The following is a 17,052-nucleotide window of genomic DNA, read 5'->3' on the forward strand; positions in this document are numbered from 1 at the left end:
ATCTATGCCGACGGCCCTGGCGGCGGCCGTCGGCATAAATATCATCTGGTTTTTTTATTAGGAGCTGCCACGTGGCGGAGCTATGTCGACGGCAAAGCCGTAGGCATAGTTATCCATCTATGCCTGCCGTAGGCATAGCCCCGCCACGTGGCGCCTCCTGGTAGCCCCGAGAACTATGCCTACGGCATGGCCGTAGGCATAGATATCATCTGTTTTTTATTTTAAATTATTTTTATTTTTTAAAAGTTAAAATTTGAATAATTTAAATCTAACTTATCTAAACTTAAACATACACAAATTATACATCGACTTGGGGTAGAATTTTCCATAGATTATGACTATCCAGTTTGTTTTTATTTTTGAGTATGTTAGAAATGTGACCTCGTGTACTTTTGCATATATGTCCTTATACTTTGTTAAAAGCATAAGTAATTGATACTTGGATCGATTTTGACAAATTTTATATGGTTTTTTATCAGAATCTTGAAAGGATTATGTTGCTATACTATGTTTCAAATCTGAACTAACTTAAATCATGTTTGCTTCAAATTTACAGAAAACACCATTTTATTTTGATTTTTTTCTATATTTTGAGAAAAAAACCCTTCGGGTGGTAGCAATGCCACCAGAGCATCGCGCCGGGTCCTCATACATGTCTTAAGGTGTGGTGGCACGTATAAAAAGGCAATACGCGGCTCCGGTGTGAGGTCCTCCCCCCTCACGGATGGCAATGAAATCGAAGTAATCCCTCTGCGGTTGTGGCGTTGCATGAAATAGTTCTGAACACTCGGAGATTGACCAATTCATGAAATTTTTACACAGTGCAGACACATGTGATATAATAGGTGTGGCAATTTCTTATATTTTTTAAAGATGCAAGAGTATGTGAACCCCCCCCCCCCCACTACGGATTGTTCTTCGCGTGTCTACGAGTGTGGCCAGGGGCCTTCGGGGGCTAGCCATGCCACCAAATCTTGCATTGGCTCCTCTTACATGTCGGGAAGTGTGCTGTCAGGTGCAAACACCCGTCATGCGGCTCCGGAGTGTGACCCCCTTCACGGAAGGCGCTGCCGCCAGCACTTGGACGGGGAAACAGTCGCGCCGGGTCGACACGAGGGGGATCTGATGGTGGGTTGGGCCCAGACCTTGTTCTTGAATGTTCCTATGGGCTGACCTATCACCATCAGGTGGAAAAGTCCGTTGGTCAAAGGGCGTCCGGTGTAAGTCAAAGGCCTAGATCTCCGGGTCAACGGGGCTAGGGTAAGGCCGGTCGGGGGCCTTCGGGGGTAGCAATTCCACCAAAACTTGCATTGTGTCTTAACATATATATACAAGTGTGATGGAGGGTTGAAATAGCCAACAGAGCAACAGGCAGCACACTTCCTTCACAAAACCGAACACGTTCTTTCTCGATAACCAGATACTACCTTGGAGATGGTGTAGTTTACAAGCGGCCTCCTGTCAGGCTTCTATGAAATATGCTCAAAGTTTTACAAGGGCCATATGACTACACCGTGCCAGGTCCCGAGGATTTCCGGCATTGCATGATTTCCCGTGGATTTTAACGGCTAGATCCGGCATGCTGCCGAGGTACATTCACACTATGGTGGTGGGCCTGCCCCTCCTTTGGTTGCACTAGGCCTACACATACCGCAAAGACATCATATGTGATTTAACAAAACACTTCTGGACATCATTTCAGGTGGTCGCCGTGCAGATCTGCAATTTCCCGCGTTGAAACCCTACGGATGCAGTAAATGTCTCAAATATTGCAGGCGGGCCCGAAAAATGCCATGTACTGGCACGTGTCATGCAATGGCCCCCTTTGAGAGCACGAGAAGTTTCGAGGTCAATGGAGCAACGGGCAATGCACTTCCTTCACAAAACGGACACGTTCTCTCTCGATAGCCAGATACTACCTCGGAGATAGTGCAGTTTACATGCAACCTCCGGGCAAGCTTCTACGAAACGCGCTAAAACTTTCACCACACCCTACAAGGGCCATATGATGACACCATGCCAGGTCCTGAGGATTTCTGGCATCGTATGATTTTTGGTCGATTTTAACGGCTGGATCCGGCATGCCGCCGAGGTACATTCGCCTCTCGGTGGTGGGGCATGCCCCCTTGGGTTGCACTAGGCCTACACATACCGCAAAGACATCATAAATGATTTGAAAAACCACTTCTGGACATCATTTCAGGTGGCCGCCGTGCAGATCTGCCATTCCCGCATTGAAACCCTACGGATGCATTAAATGTCTCAAATATTGCAGGCCGGCCCGAAAAATGCCATGTACTGACACGTGTCATGCAATTGCCCCCTTTGAGAGCACGAGAAGTTTTGAGGTCAGCGGAGCAACGGGCAACACACTTCCTTCACAAACTGGACACGTTCTCTCTCGATAGCCAGATAGTACCTCGGAGATGGTGCAGTTTACAAGCGACTTCCGGTCAGGCTTCTACGAAACACGCTAAAACTTTCAGCACACCCTACAAGGGCCATATGACGACACCGTGCCAGGTCCCGAGGATTTCCGGCATCGTAGGATTTTTGGTCGATTTTAACCGCTGGATCCGGCATGCCGTCGAGGTACATTCGCCCCCCGATCGTGGCGCCTACACCTCCTTTGGTGCTGTCGTTCGATGCCGAGGGACGTCGCACGTGTCTTCGTCGACGGTGACGGGGAAAGCCGAAGAGATGTTCCGTGCGACTGTCTGTAGGTCCCCGTCCGGACTCATAGTCGTCATACCGGACGCACCATTCCCCGATCCATTCCCTCCCCACCTCACCTCACCATCTCCTCCTCGCCGCCCTCCTCTTCCGTCACGGATCGTCGACGGTCGGTCCAAGAGGGTAGAAAAAATAGAAGAAAAACAAAAGGGAGAACACAATTGTATGAGCTTGGTTTCTATTGGTGGAAAGTTTGTGCCACGGATCGATGACGTGGCGCATATCCATCCATCTATCCATCTAGCTGTCCACCCCACAACCATCCATCCATCCATCTAGAGAAAAGGAGAAAAAAAGAAAAAGAAAAAAGAGCCCACCCAACCCCTACCTCGCTCTCTCCCCACGAACCTCTCTGTCTCTCGCGACTCCTCTCTCCCCCACGAACCCCTGTCCCTCGCCGCCGCCACCACCCACGCCGGCCGGTTCCGGCGAGCTCCGGCGGCGCGCAACACGCCCCCGAGCTCCCCTAGGTCCGCTCCACCTTCCCCTCCGTCCAGAATCGGCGCTCCCGTCCTCCACCGACCCCGTGGCTAGCTAGGGTTTCGACCGCCACCCCTAACATCGCCGGGATCAGCCAGATCCGGCGACGGCGAGGCCAGAGCTCGACGGATCCGTTACGGGCGTGGCGCAGGTACATCCTTCCCCTCTTTCCTCTCCCGGATCCACCCTCCCCACCTCACCTTTTCTCCTTTCCTTCCCTTGCTGCAGGTCACCTTGGTGCGGTCTGGACGGCGGCGACGGCAGGAGGGCGCCATCCTTCCTACTCGAGGAGGCGGAGGACGAGGGGCGCACCTAGCTGGCGGCCCTGTCCTGCTCGAGGAGGCAGGGGCTGCCGAGCTCAAGCACGGCCACGACGACCCACCTCGGCAGGTAGCACCTCCATCTCCTCCGCCTCCTTCCTCTGCTCACTACTGCTGCTGCTAAGTAGAGGAATATGTGATGCACTGCACCACACGAAGCTGGCTATATCCTTCACCGGTAGCTAGTTTGATCTATCCTGACGGACAAGCTAACATACATAGCAGTAGTTGCTTTTTTTATCATTCCCCCACCGGCCAGAGCACAACGTACACACACACAGAGAGGAAATCTCTAGTTAGCTTTTTTTTAGTTTGTCCTCTAATTTGTTATTGGCCATAGGCTCGTGACAATCTCTTTTTTTCTTTGTTGATGCTTACGATCAATTCCATAATTTACCAGTGTATAAGTATATAGCCCCTAGCCATGTCTACTTCCAGTCCTACTCGGACACACATATTCACATGTATTCAGCACGTACGCGTGGAATCACGTTCAAGGGAACTTTAGCACTACTTTACAATGTACATGAAGAATCGGTTTACTCCAATTGACAAGTAAAGTACAGTGGCCTAGTTGGATCCTGTGACAAATCCTGTGACAAATTCACATCCTAGGCTTGATTCCTGGCCGAGCCAGCTTTTACTTCAATTGACTGCATGATTAAAGTATAGATATAGATAGTATATTTGTACTGGTATGATGAACAAGAGCTTCCAGTTAATTACATAATATTGGTGATGTAGTTTTACTTGCTGTGTATGCTTGCTTAGTTGTCCATCGGGCCGCTCTCTTTTATCGTTTGAGTGCGCCAATTAGTTCGGCTAGCCTCTATAATTTATTATGTAGCTTCTGGAGTGCTTCTATCTATATTTGTGAAAAATTCGACCCAACAAAAAAAATGTTAATCAGTCCGCTCTCTCAAAGTTGAGTTTAGGCTGCTGCATATGAATGATTTTTTTCTTAGTTTGGGTGCTAGGTACTGATAGAGTTGGTGTATCCATAGATAGCATACACTTGCGCATTTTTTTGAGTTCTTCTGCGAATGAGAACAACCATCATGGACCTCCTCTGTTTTCAAGCAGCTTGCTTCTCCATGTATGATTTATGCAGCATATACATCTTGCTCCTCTTTTATCAGTAGCAATGGAAGTTGATGAGATTTAAGTGTCGTGTTGTTCTAGAGATGCAGGGAGGGAGGGACATCCATGGATTGGACTGGAAGGATTGGATGCAAACCAATGCACATGAGGAGGAGAGATGCAAGCCAGGCCATGACCTAAAGGTCCCTGCCGTGAACCCCTTCCCCTTCCCGTGTATAATCATGCTCAACAAATACTTGATATGATTTTGGTTAATCTTCAATTCAGCCCAGCTAGCTATTGTAATACTTGCTTGTCTCCTTCCAAATGTTGCCCTAGTCCGTTGAGTTTCTTATTGCTCCAGGTAGTACTGTTATTTTTCTGCTCTGCGATTTGGTTTGCATGGTTCCAGGCTCCCAGTCTACCGCTTTTGTTGCTGTGATGTCGAGCTCTGTTTTCTTTATTATGACAAGTTGCAAAATTAGTAGTGGGAAGTAAACTTTTGTTAACTTGTTGGCTGAACGAATGGAACTACTGTTATATTTGATTTGTTGCTCAACTAGTGCTGCAATGATGGAATCGATGATTGTGCATGATGCATCCATCCATTCTATCGGAGAGGCTGTGTTTTTTTTCTTCTTGTGCTAAGATTGCTAGCATCACATATCCTATGCTTTTGTTTCTCCAGTAGAGCCTTGTGAGATTGATGTGTCTGCCACCGTCCTCGAATGGTTGTTCAATAATAATGGTCCTAGCTAATTACTAGTATGCGCTGCTGCTAAAACAACTTGCTCCTCGTTTGATTTCAAGGATGTTGTTGCTGCTAAAGTACCAACAACAGCGACAACAACCATGCTTTGGTTCCCCAAAATTCAGATTGCACTTGCATCTCTACATACACACACATATGAATATGCACCTCGGTTTGGTTCAGTTTGCATATTTACATTTGCTTTAACTTTGACTGAAACTATCTTGGTGACACTTGCATCAATGGTGTGTTCTGCCCTTGTAGATGTCCTTGGATAAGATGGCCATTGGAGTGTAGGGGAGAAACAACCTTGTCCTGCTCGAGGAGGAGGACCACCCGAGCTCGACGACGACACGGCAACAGGTAGCACTCGCCTCTCTCCGAAGGTGAAGGTCTGATCCGCCTGTTTAGATGGTCTGCTCTCGTCTTATGCATGTGAGGGGAGAAGAAAGCCATTGGACTGAATTATATTTGCATGTGAGGGGAGTGATCCTTTTGGTAGATGCAGAGTATAGATTCACAAAATTCACCACATGAGCGTACTACCTATATCCAAATTCTGGATACCACTTGCATCTTTTGTATGTACACATGAAAAAGCACGACGGTTTGCTTCAGTTTGTATGTGTCCAATTGTTTCTTACTTTTGACTGAAACTATCTATCTTGGTGGCACTTGCATCTCCTGTACATACATACATATGAATCAGCACCACACTTTTCTTCAGTTTGTATGTGTCAATTTTTTTGGTTGAACTTTGACTGAAACCAACTGGATGGCACCTCAATCTGTACATACACATGAATCAGCACCACCCTTGGTTCAGTTTTGTATGTGTCCATTTGTTTTTACTTTGACTAAAGCCAACTTGATGACACTTGCATCTTCTGTATATACATATATACATATGAATCAGCACCACTCTTTTTCTCTTTGAAGCTTGCCTTGAACAACAACTGATGCTTGATAGATACAACCGAAACTGGAGCATCTCTGTACTGTATGTATTAGTAGTATTGTTCGGTTCAAGCACCAACATGACAAGTTATCTTCAGCAAAAGCAATAATTTTCTGCCTTTTTAGTTTGATGCCCCTGTTCTAGGCGATTTCTTTTGGTAAATTCAATGTATAGATTACATATTCACCCTCATATGTAGGATCTTCGGTTTGTTGTACTGACTGTATGCCACCTCCATCGTTGCAGCCTTGTCTCCCCCACCACCGCCCCTCGGCCTCCTATAATGTTGTTGTGGATTCTTAGAATGGAAATGTTATGTACATAAAAAATATACTATGGTCCGTGTTTGCAAATCCATGGCTGTTGAATCATGTCTGTATAAGCATTTGTAAATAGCTAGCCTTGTTGGCTAATCTTTTTTTTTTTGGTTTTGGTCAGCAAGTTTTCCGACGGCAATGCTGTAGGCATAGATGGCTGTCGTGACACCAGGGACGCGCCACGTGGCAGGGCTATGCCTACGGCAAAGCCGTCGGCATAGATTTATGCCGACGGCTTTGCCGTAGGCATAGCCCTGCCGCCAGGAGGAACCGGGGGATGACACGTGGCACGGCTATGCCTACGGCAAAGCCGTTTGGCATAGGTTCCATCGCCGTAGGCATAGCCCTGCCACCAGGGAGTGCCACGTGCCAGAGGTATGCCGCTGGCTCGGCCGTCGGCATAGATTTCCACCTATGCTGACGTCCAAGCCGTCGGCATACCTCTGCCGCGTGGCTTCCCGTGAATTGTCAGCGCTTTTGACGGCGCCGTCCGTTGCTGTCAGGCGGAAAACACTGCCGATGGCTGTCGCCCGGTCGTCGGCATAGGCCCCTACTATACTACGCCGACGAACTGACAAGACTACGATGTGATCTACGCCGACGGGCCTATGCCGACGGCAGCCGTAGGCATAGATCTATGCTGACGGCAGAGGACCTATGCTGACGGCCCTGGGCCGTAGGCATAGGCCGCGAGTCCGGTAGTGGAGATGAAAATAGAGGGAAGAACATGCCACATCTTTAAACAGATGCACAACAAAACCATTTATCATGTACACAAACTAGACAGTACATCAGCTATAGATTGTAAGTCTTACATGCGCAAAACTAGTTAACAAGCTAACCATCTGGATAGCTAAACTCAAATCCTGTTCGACAACAAATACTAAACTCGAATGCTATTAGAAACAAATTTCATGAGGTGAATATATATAAAGTAAGGCCTATACACCTAGAACACAACGTCCAACTAAACTAAATCCATCCCTACTTCCATGAGGCGACAATGAAGAAACAATAACACTGAGCAAAAAAAAGTGGAACACAGCACATACACCTCTATCCTATAGGAATCGAATGTAGACGCTATAGTCACGCAAGCACCAATACATCTGAGTGGCAAAAGTCGTATGCATTGAAAACGATCTAAGATGATGCAGCAATATTGGTGGGGTGTTGAAAAAGGAAAGAGGAAGATGGCTTGGTTAAGCTGGGATAAGATGATGCTGCCAAAGGCTAGTGGTGGTATTAAATTCGGTGATATGAGAGCCTTTAAGAGCAACTCTAGCAGACCCCGCATCCCGCCGACCCGCAAAACGCGTTTGCAGTTCGCGCAAAACAGCTTTTGCGGGCCGGCTCGGGCTGGCACAGATGCAGACCCCCCAAACGGATCCGTAAAAAGGCATATTCGCGGAAAATGCTATTTTACGGGTCGGCTATGCGGGGTCTGCTCTTTGCGCCGCTGCACCCGCATATCATCAGCCCGCAAAATCAAATCCAACATAATTCAATAATCGAAAACAAACTGAATTATTCAAATCAAACATAAAACAATAATCATCCGCATTACAATAATCACCGTAGCAAACTTAAATAATGCAAATACAAAACTTAGTCACTTGTCATGAATACAAATACAAATGAATACAAAAATTAGTCACTGTCCAACCATTTGCCAATGGTGCTCAATGAGATCTTCCTGAAGTTGAAAGTGTGTGTCTGCATTTTCAATCTCCTTGTATGTCTGAAGAAAAGCTCTAATGCGGTTTGGGTCTCTAGCTGGTTTGACACGGCTACCCACATTGTCGTAAAAGAATTCTAAGTTCATTCCTCTCTCATCTTCAAGAATCGTATTGTGCAGAATAACACAGCATGTCATGATGTTCTTCAAGGTTTTCTTATCCCAAAAACGAGCAGGACCACGGACAATGGCAAACCTAGATTGCAAAACACCGAATGCTCTTTCAATGTCTTTTCGGGCTGCCTCTTGCACCCTTGCAAATTCACATTGTTTTTTGTTTTGGGTTCTTTGATGCTCTTGACAAATGTGCACCAAGGAGGGTATATACCATCTGCAAGATAGTGCCCCTTTGTGTATTCATGCCCATTGATAGTGTAGTTGCAAGCAGGAGCATCACCACTAGCAAGCCTAGCAAACAAATGAGAGCGTTGCAAAACATTGATATCATTGAGAGTGCCCGGCATACCAAAAAAGCAATGCCAAATCCATAAATCCTCGGATGCAACGGCCTCTAGCACAATTGTTGCATCACGAGACTTGCCACAATACATTCCTTGCCAAGCCTTGGGGCAATTTTTCCAATTCCAATGCATACAATCAATGCTACCTAGCATGCCAGGCCAACCTCTCCTCTCATTAGCTACCATCAATTTCTTTGTGTCATCTTCATTGGGTGCGCGAAGATACTCAGGACCAAAGACACGGACGATCACTTTCGCAAATCTACGCACAGACTCAATTGTGCTATCTTCACCAATGCGAAGATACTCATCGGCATAGTCAGCCGGAACGCCATATGCAATCACCCGCATCGCTGCGGAGATTTTTTGATATGCACTAAATCCCTTTAAGCCCGTGGCATTTCTTCTTTGGGTAAAATACCGGCAATTTGCCTCGCAAGCTTCAACAAGTTTCACAAAGAGGGATCGGCGCATTCGGTACCTTCCGCGGAAGAGGTGTGCAGGATAGGTAGGATTCTTCGCAAAATAATCTTGCATCAACATCTCGTTCCCAAGCTGGCGATTCCGAGGAATGCATAGATGCCCGACAGTAGATCCTCGCCTCCTCTTCCGGTACTCGTCTTCATGCTCCTTCACGGCAAGCGCCATGACTAATGTTTGCTGCCGAAAGGTCATAAGCATGGTCTCCACATCCGAGTCGTCCGAATCGGACGAATCGGATAGCAAGAACTTCTCGCACGGGGTCAACTCCATCTACACGCACACCAGCGCGTCAATCTACCACACAGCTCGCAAAAATCACAAAAAATAGGCTAACCGGTGGCGGGTGATCCCGGGCGGCGACGAGGGGGGTGCGCTCGACGGTGGTCGATCCCCATCGGCGGCGGCGACGGGGGGAGACTCTTCTCGCCGGATCCGGAGGGGCGGTGCATCAGACCGGCACGGGAGGGTTTGGGCGGCCCCGCGGAGCAATTCCGCCCGCAGATATGCCCGGAATCGCCGGCGGCGGGCGGGCGGAAGCAAGGGCGGGCGACGGCGGAAGGATGGGGAAAAGAGCGCGGGGCTGAAATGTCCCTCCCGCCAACTGCTTCTCTGTGATGCGGGGCACCGCAGCCGCGGGGGCGAAACCCGCGTTTTCCCGGGTTGGGGTCGGGAATTTGCCGCGCCCCCAAAATTTTTTTGCCGGCCGGGGCGGGATGCGGGGTCTGGTCGGGCAAGCTTTCCGGCCCGTACCCGCATTTTGGCGGTTATTTTGCGGGTCGGGGCCGGATGCGGGGTCTGCTAGAGTTGCTCTAACCCAGCACTGCTGGCAAAGCAGGCCTAGAGATTGATTGACTGTCTTGACAGTTTATGTGCGAGGCTACTTGGGGCAAAGTACTACCCAAATGGAAACATTTTGGATACTGTGTTCTCAGGTAACGCTTCGACGGTATGGAGGGGAATCGAGCATGGTTTGGACCTTGTTAAACAAGGTATTATTTGGAGAGTGGGTGACGGATCGAGTATCAGAGTGTGGCGTGACCCATGGATCCCGCGCGGCCCTGGCTTTCGCCCAATTACACCGAAGCGGAATTGTCGGTTTAATAAGGTTTCAGACTTCTTGGATGAACACGGAGCTTGGAATCTGCAACGTCTTAATGACCATTTTTGGAATATGGATATTCATGAGTGTCAAAATCCGGACTTCCCTAAGGAACAGGGAAGATTTCTTTGCTTGGTTCCCAGAGAAGAGCGGGATTTTCTTGGTGAAAAGTGCCTATAGGTTGGCAACAAGTGTGCATGATGAGGTGTTTGGCGGTGGGGCATCTAGTACCCACCCTCACGGTGCTAGACCAAGATGGCGTTCAGTTTGGAATTCTTCTGTTCCACAAAATATGAAGATCTCTGCTTGGAAATCAATTGCAGGTGCTCTAGCTACAAATAAATGCAAATTACATAGGCACATCTCACGTACAGACCTATGCCCCTTGTGTGGCTCTATGGTGGAGGATACTTTCCATGCGTTGGTGACTTGTGATCACGCTGCACATTTATGAAATCGCATGCGTGAGTGTTGGTATTAAATGGTAATTCCATCCTTGTTAATTCTGTTGATGATTGGCTATTGAACCTATTGGCTGCATGTTCTGAAGTGGAATGCAACAACGTCCTAATGTTGACTTGGCGTGTGTGGCAATTGCGGTCGGACGCTGTGCACGAAACGGAAATTCTGACCATTGAGGCATCGACGTTGTTTCTGGAGAGTTACATTTTTTTTCCGGGGGATTTAGAGAGCTTTATTGAATAAAAGCATTCGCTGGACAGTCAGCCAAGAGGCTGCTGATCAGGAAGCTGGGAGTGAAGTCTAGCCAGCTCTCGGTCACGTTAAGCGTACATGCACGCTTAGCACACAAGTGTGCAGGACCGTTAGCAGCTCTACTTACATAAGAAATATCAAAAGACAAAATGCTAGCAGAGAGCTCTCTAATTTCATATAGGATCGGTGCTACAACCGAACGATCAGTGTAGCTAGAGTTTTTCTGGAGAGTTACATGCAATCAATTACTCAGACTATGTATTTCAGTGTCGATGAAATCATTAAAGGAAAAATGCCAGTGGGGGGTCCTATACTGTGTCGACCTGGGAGGAAGCAGCTTGCTACTGCTTGGCCTGCTCTGGCAGACAATAGACTTGCTCTTTTGGTGGATGGTTCTTATTCACCGACGGACGGAGCTCCGTCGGCAGGTATGATTCTGCGTCGTCATGATGGCAGTGTGGTGTTTGCCGCTTACCGGTATATTTTTAATTGCAATGATGCTTTGGAGACGGAGATTCATGCACTGATGCAGGGCATGGCTTTGGCAATCCAACACTCAGAGGTTTCTGTTGTTGTTCAGTCCGACTCTTCTGAAGCATTGTCAAGTCTTTTCGATTCTAGATTAAGCAGGTCGGCGTATGGGCACTTAGTTGCAGAGATAAAAGCACACATGCTTATCCGGGAGTTTGTCCCAAGAATCTTACGAGAGAGCAAAATAGGGTAGCTGATCGTTTAGCATTATATAGTCGTGATGAGCGGGTCACAGCTGTGTGGCTTGGTCAAGGACCTCCTCGTATAGAGCAATTATACTGCCTCTGGATTGTAATCCTATCAATATGGAATAAAACTCCCTTTTACCTCGCAAAAAAAAACGATATAAGATTGGCCAGCTGGCTATAGGAAAGGAAAGGCGGCTACAGGAAAGGAAAAGAAAGAAAAAAAACTAAACATGAAAGGCAAACGATTAAAATTGACCACCCGGCCGAAGATCGTAATGCGACGCGTAGCTGCTGGCCCACCTGCCGCTTCGACGCTCCTATCCTCTCCCGTGGGGCCTTCTCCTTCACTTGTTTTTCTTATTTTCTCCACATTGCTCGAGCTTGCTGCCTCCTTCCTCTGCTTCTCCAACATCACTCCCTGCTGCACGCCGCCAAACCGCCACAATGATACGCGGACAGCAGCCGCCACCTCCCAACCCGCGATGCACAAGGGGCTGCAACCATCTATGCCAGAGCTGCGACCAGCCAGAGGAAAAGCTTGAACCGCCCGCTGAAGGTGCTGTAACCAGCAAACTTAAAAGCTGCTATCGATCGCAGCACCCGTGAGCTACAACGACGACGGGTGTAGCAACGATGCTGGAACCAGCAGAAGGAGATGCTGGAACCAGAATGTTGTGATGCTGGAACCGGCATCGAGGGGATTTGTTGGGACTCGCGCACATCGGAAGCATCCAGAGGTGACCACCGCGGCAGGTGTTGCAACCGTAATTGCCGGAAGCTGGAACCGACTTTTGCTTTCGCTCTGACCGGCCATAAATTTTGCTGCAACTTGGCAACGATGATTTTACTTCAACTGACTAAATATTTTGCTGGAACCGCTAATTTTGTTTCCTGGAACCGGCTAAATATCTTGCTTTAACTGACTTTTTTGGTTTCTTAGTTGCTCGATTTTTTTTACTGGAACACGGTGCTGCAAAATCAAGGACGATGAGCCGGGCGGCGGCAATGCCGTGCTTCAATTGGTGCACATGTTGCAGGAACCGGCTTGGCCGCGAGCTGCATTAGGCTTCAGTGGAGCTGCATCCGGTATTGCGTGGCACTGGAAAACGATTGCAAGATTGTGAGGCTGTGCAATGACGACGACGGCGATGGCGAGTTGCAGCAAGGGGCTGCGAGCTGTGTCTGACGGTGACAACGGCGGACGTGGAGGACGCTGGGGCGGCAATCACGTTGTGCACGTGCAAAGAAGACTCGTTTCAGGGGAGGAAGAAGAAATCAATGGTTGTAGGCTGCGGACGCTCGGGCGCAGATCGGCCGGCCGGCGCCCAGAGCTGACCAACATGAAAATAGACATCGATGGGAAATCAACTCAAGCATCCGCCCGATATATAACGACTCACACAGACTGTTTCTCTCATGAATCATTGCGCGTGATCCAATGGAGAAGAAATTCCAATGAAGCCGACTTGTTTCCAGACAGCTGAAAAATAGCAAAGCTGATTTTTCTGCGCACGCGCATGTAACGACCAGCCCCTAATTTCTCTCCTTCCAGAGGACACTTCAAAAAAAAACATGTAGCGTGCTATTTTTTACTTGATAATACTACACACGCGCGCAAAACAGACGGACTTTCACGGACCCTGCCGCCTGGCCTTCACTAATTGCCCCCCCCCCCCCCCCCCCCCGATTTTAAGTGGTGGGCCCGCCTCACTCTATCAAATCTAAGCCAGTCATATCCTAACCACCCCGTAAAACCAAGTAAACCCTCCATGTGTGTAGCATCTCTCTTTTTACATTGGTGCAAATGCATACAGACAAAACAAGAAAAATAGTCGAGCCTTACAAATCAGGATTCATCAGTTGCCTAGACCGTTGGAAACTTTGAATGTCGTAGCAACGCAGTTGAGGATGACTCGGCAGAAAGAATGGTGTTGCCGATGTTAGCCGAAGAAGAGCCAACACAACCGGGGCGGGGGCCATCGTCGATAGAGTAATCCCCTTGCCGGTTGCACAAGGCAAGATCCGGCCGTACAGCCCTGTACATGTGCTGGGGGAGCTCCGGCAGAGTCGCCTCCTCGGACTGCAGGAAGTGCATGGCCTGCATGACGGACGGCCGCTCGCTCCGGTACGGGAACGCACACCAGAGCCCGATGACGAGCACCCGCTCCATCCACCACTCATTGGCCTCGACGCCCTTCAGCCGCGGGTCCGCAGCATCAAGGATTGCACCCCTGCTGTACAGGCCCCACACCCATCTAAGCAGCGAGAAGGTTTTGCCAGCAGTTTCAACCACTGGTGGCCGGCCACAGACGATCTCCAAGAGGACGACACCGAAGCTGTACACGTCGGACTCGGTACTGCGCCTGCCCGTGTTGACGAACTCCGGATCGATGTAGCCGACGGTGCCTTGCACGGCCTTGGTGGTCTGAAACAATCCCGTGTCGTGGTCGATGAGCCGGGCCAACCCGAAGTCCCCGAGCTTGCTGCTGTGCGACGAGTCGAGCATGATATTGCTCGGCTTGATGTCGCCGTGCACGACGCACTGCACCCCCTCTCGGTGGAGGTAGTGCAGCGCGGATCCCAAGCCGAGGATGATCTCGTATCTCTGTGGCCATGTCAGACATTTGTCCTTGCTGTAGAGATGTTTGTCTAGGCTGCCCTCTGTGACGAGCTCGTAGACAAGCAAGAGCCCCTTGCGGCTGTCACACCAACCCAGCAGTTGCGCAAGGTTGCGATGCTTCAGCATGCTGATGACCTTCACCTCTGCCTCGAACTCCCTCCTCCCCTGCTCCGACGACTCTGTTGACAACACCTTCACCGCTACCGCACGATGGTCTTGCTGACCACCGACGGCGGCTGCAAGTTGTGTGAGGTGACCCCGATAAACGCCCCCGAAGCCACCTCGCCCGAGCTTCTCCTCCTCCGCGAAGTTGCTTGTTGCGGCGACTAGGTCGCGGTACTTGTACCGCTTTGGGCCGCTGGCCGCCACACCTCTCTCGAGGCCATCTCTATCGGCACTACTACACTACACTGTTCCTCGGAGCCGCTATCAGAACCGCTGTCATTTGACCCCGTTGATCTTGTTCTCTTGTGTCGCCGCCATACCAATACAACAACCGTACATACAAACAAAAATAGCAAAGGAACTAGGACAGATAGTAGGATTGTTACTGACTTTTTGCTGGTTTGAAGAGGAGAAGATAGTTCCAGAGTGGAACTGAATGACCATGACAGTATTCGGTGCAGCCCGACGAGGACGCCATTCGCCGCGGAGAAGCCGATAGCGACTTGCTCCGGTAAATGTCTTCTTAGATCAACAATTGCATTGACCTGGTACAAGGCATCGCCGATGAGGAGATCAACGGCCAACATCTTGGATTCATTGTGGTACGTCACAGTGGCTTCCATCACAATGGACGACGTGAGGTTCTTGCCCGGCCAGGTCGTCGTGTCGGTGGATGCTGTGGACTTGATGGAGTTGACGTCTATGCCGACATGGTTCACGTTGATATCGTCATATATTGCATTGAGGAAACTGTCAAACTCAACGGCGACGATCCGGCTATCATCTATCCCGTTAGCAAAGGCCGGGTCAGGGAGTAGGCCTAGGCTGCCACCCTGGCTTTCAGGCACGACCGCCGAAGGGAAATGGCCGAGGAAGAAGGCCATCCCATCGCCTGTAAGCTCAAGGCTTTGTGCTTGAATGATTTGAAAGGAGAAGGTGGTGGTGAAGCTAGCCATCTCGCCGGTGGCGTTGCTCCAGAGCGGCACTTTGTACGAGTACCACGCCCGGCCGACGCTTTCATTTATAGCTCGCTCATGTGTATTTCTTGTCAGCTCAAGCATTGACGCAGTGGGGAAAGCATCACCGGCGAAGGTGATCCATGAACTTGCACCGGGGTCGGAGAAGTTGAGGTTGAAGGAGGGCGACAAGGCCCAGCGCGGCGCATAGACGAGGTATAGCAACACCAAGACTAGGGTGGTATGCCGATTGCGAGAGCCCATGGCTTGTGTTTGGGGAGGAGGAAGCTTGAGCACTATAAATGTTAGGGGAATACTTAGTGGTCGCGGTAAAACTTTTGAACTAGTCCCCACGCGATAGCAGAAAGTCAGTGCATGATGTAGCACATGAAAGGAACTAGAGAGCCAATAGTGTTATTGTTTGGGGAGAATCTATGTGAGGTGGGGCACACGGCTCTGGGCGAGCTCCAAATGGTTACACAGGACAAAGTCACCAGCATCGTCCAACAACCGGGTCGACGCACTCAACTTTTTCCTTCTTATATATCCTTTTTATTTACTCGAGCACCGTCTGCCGCCGGCGTATTGACGAGCAGATGCAGACAGACATAACAAGTCAATGCACGTCGCTTAAAAAGTCTTCAGTGTGGTAATATAGTTTCAATACAGTCACTACAGGAGTCGACAAGTTTACCGTGTCCTAGTATTTGCGAGTATTTTCTGTTGAACATTCGGCTTAGTGCCATTCTAAACAGAGTGCAGGGGAAAACACTCGGTAAAGACTCGCTAGTTCGCAAAGACTTAACTGTGACGAGTGCAGAATAAAAAACACTTGGCTACAACACGTTTTGCCCGGCTCGAAGGAGGGGCAATGACGACGGCGCACCTTCGGCTCGCTTCAGTGCTTGTAGTCGTTGTTAGGTGGTCTACGAACCTGGATGTAATTTTTATTATTTTTATGTTCGTTTTACTGCCATGATGAAAGATGAATAGATCGAAAATTTCTTAGAAAAAAAAACACTTGGCAAACAAAGAGTAACTTAGCAAACGAAGGTACTGTTGACATTTATTTACTTTGAGAAACGGAAACAATAACTGCCGAATGTTGTTTCCACCGTCGGATCTTCTAGCATGGATCTTGATGACAAGCTGGTGACACGTCACGTTTTTAAGCCATTCGCTACGTTGTCAATTCTGTGTGAACGTCTTCCTCTTGGCCCGCACTCTTTCCTTACTCTATCTTCCCACTGCCGCCCACTGCGCCGCTGCAATCTCCTCCCTGCCGCCGTACGCCACCACCGGTAACGAGGCCCGCACCATACCCGGCGCCACCCCCCCCCCCCCCCCCCCCGGCCCCTTCTCAAACCTGGTCGCTAATACCCAAGGTGAGTTGTGGCAGGATCGAGCTTGTGGAGGTGCTGCCCTGGAGACATGGTCCGCACCATCCCGATGCGACGC

General features: G+C 49.3%; 1 protein-coding gene and 1 long non-coding RNA gene across 5 annotated transcripts; one reads left to right on the forward strand and one right to left on the reverse strand.

Annotated features, from left to right (window-relative positions):
* Window positions 1–3,050: 3,050 nt before the first annotated feature.
* LOC123168469 (uncharacterized) lies at window positions 3,051–6,769 on the forward strand. 4 transcript variants are annotated; one of them, XR_006484364.1, is made up of 5 exons: window positions 3,051–3,364; window positions 3,442–3,603; window positions 4,716–4,816; window positions 5,629–5,750; window positions 6,569–6,769. It is a non-coding gene; the product is annotated as an uncharacterized lncRNA (long non-coding RNA). The 4 variants fall into 4 exon arrangements; XR_006484363.1 differs by having other exon boundaries at window positions 5,629–5,727; window positions 6,522–6,769; XR_006484362.1 differs by having other exon boundaries at window positions 5,629–5,727.
* Window positions 6,770–13,717: 6,948 nt separating this feature from the next.
* LOC123165900 (L-type lectin-domain containing receptor kinase IX.1-like) lies at window positions 13,718–15,858 on the reverse strand. The gene is made up of 2 exons (XM_044583642.1): window positions 15,029–15,858; window positions 13,718–14,870 (listed from the first exon to the last, which is right to left on the reverse strand). Exons 1-2 carry the CDS (start codon window positions 15,856–15,858, stop codon window positions 13,718–13,720), a joined length of 1,983 nt encoding a protein of 660 aa, XP_044439577.1.
* Between the last annotated feature and the right edge of the window lie 1,194 nt (window positions 15,859–17,052).

The sequence above is a fragment of the Triticum aestivum genome, chromosome 7D (genome assembly GCF_018294505.1).
Source record: "Triticum aestivum cultivar Chinese Spring chromosome 7D, IWGSC CS RefSeq v2.1, whole genome shotgun sequence".
Classification (NCBI taxonomy): Eukaryota; Viridiplantae; Streptophyta; class Magnoliopsida; order Poales; family Poaceae; genus Triticum; species Triticum aestivum.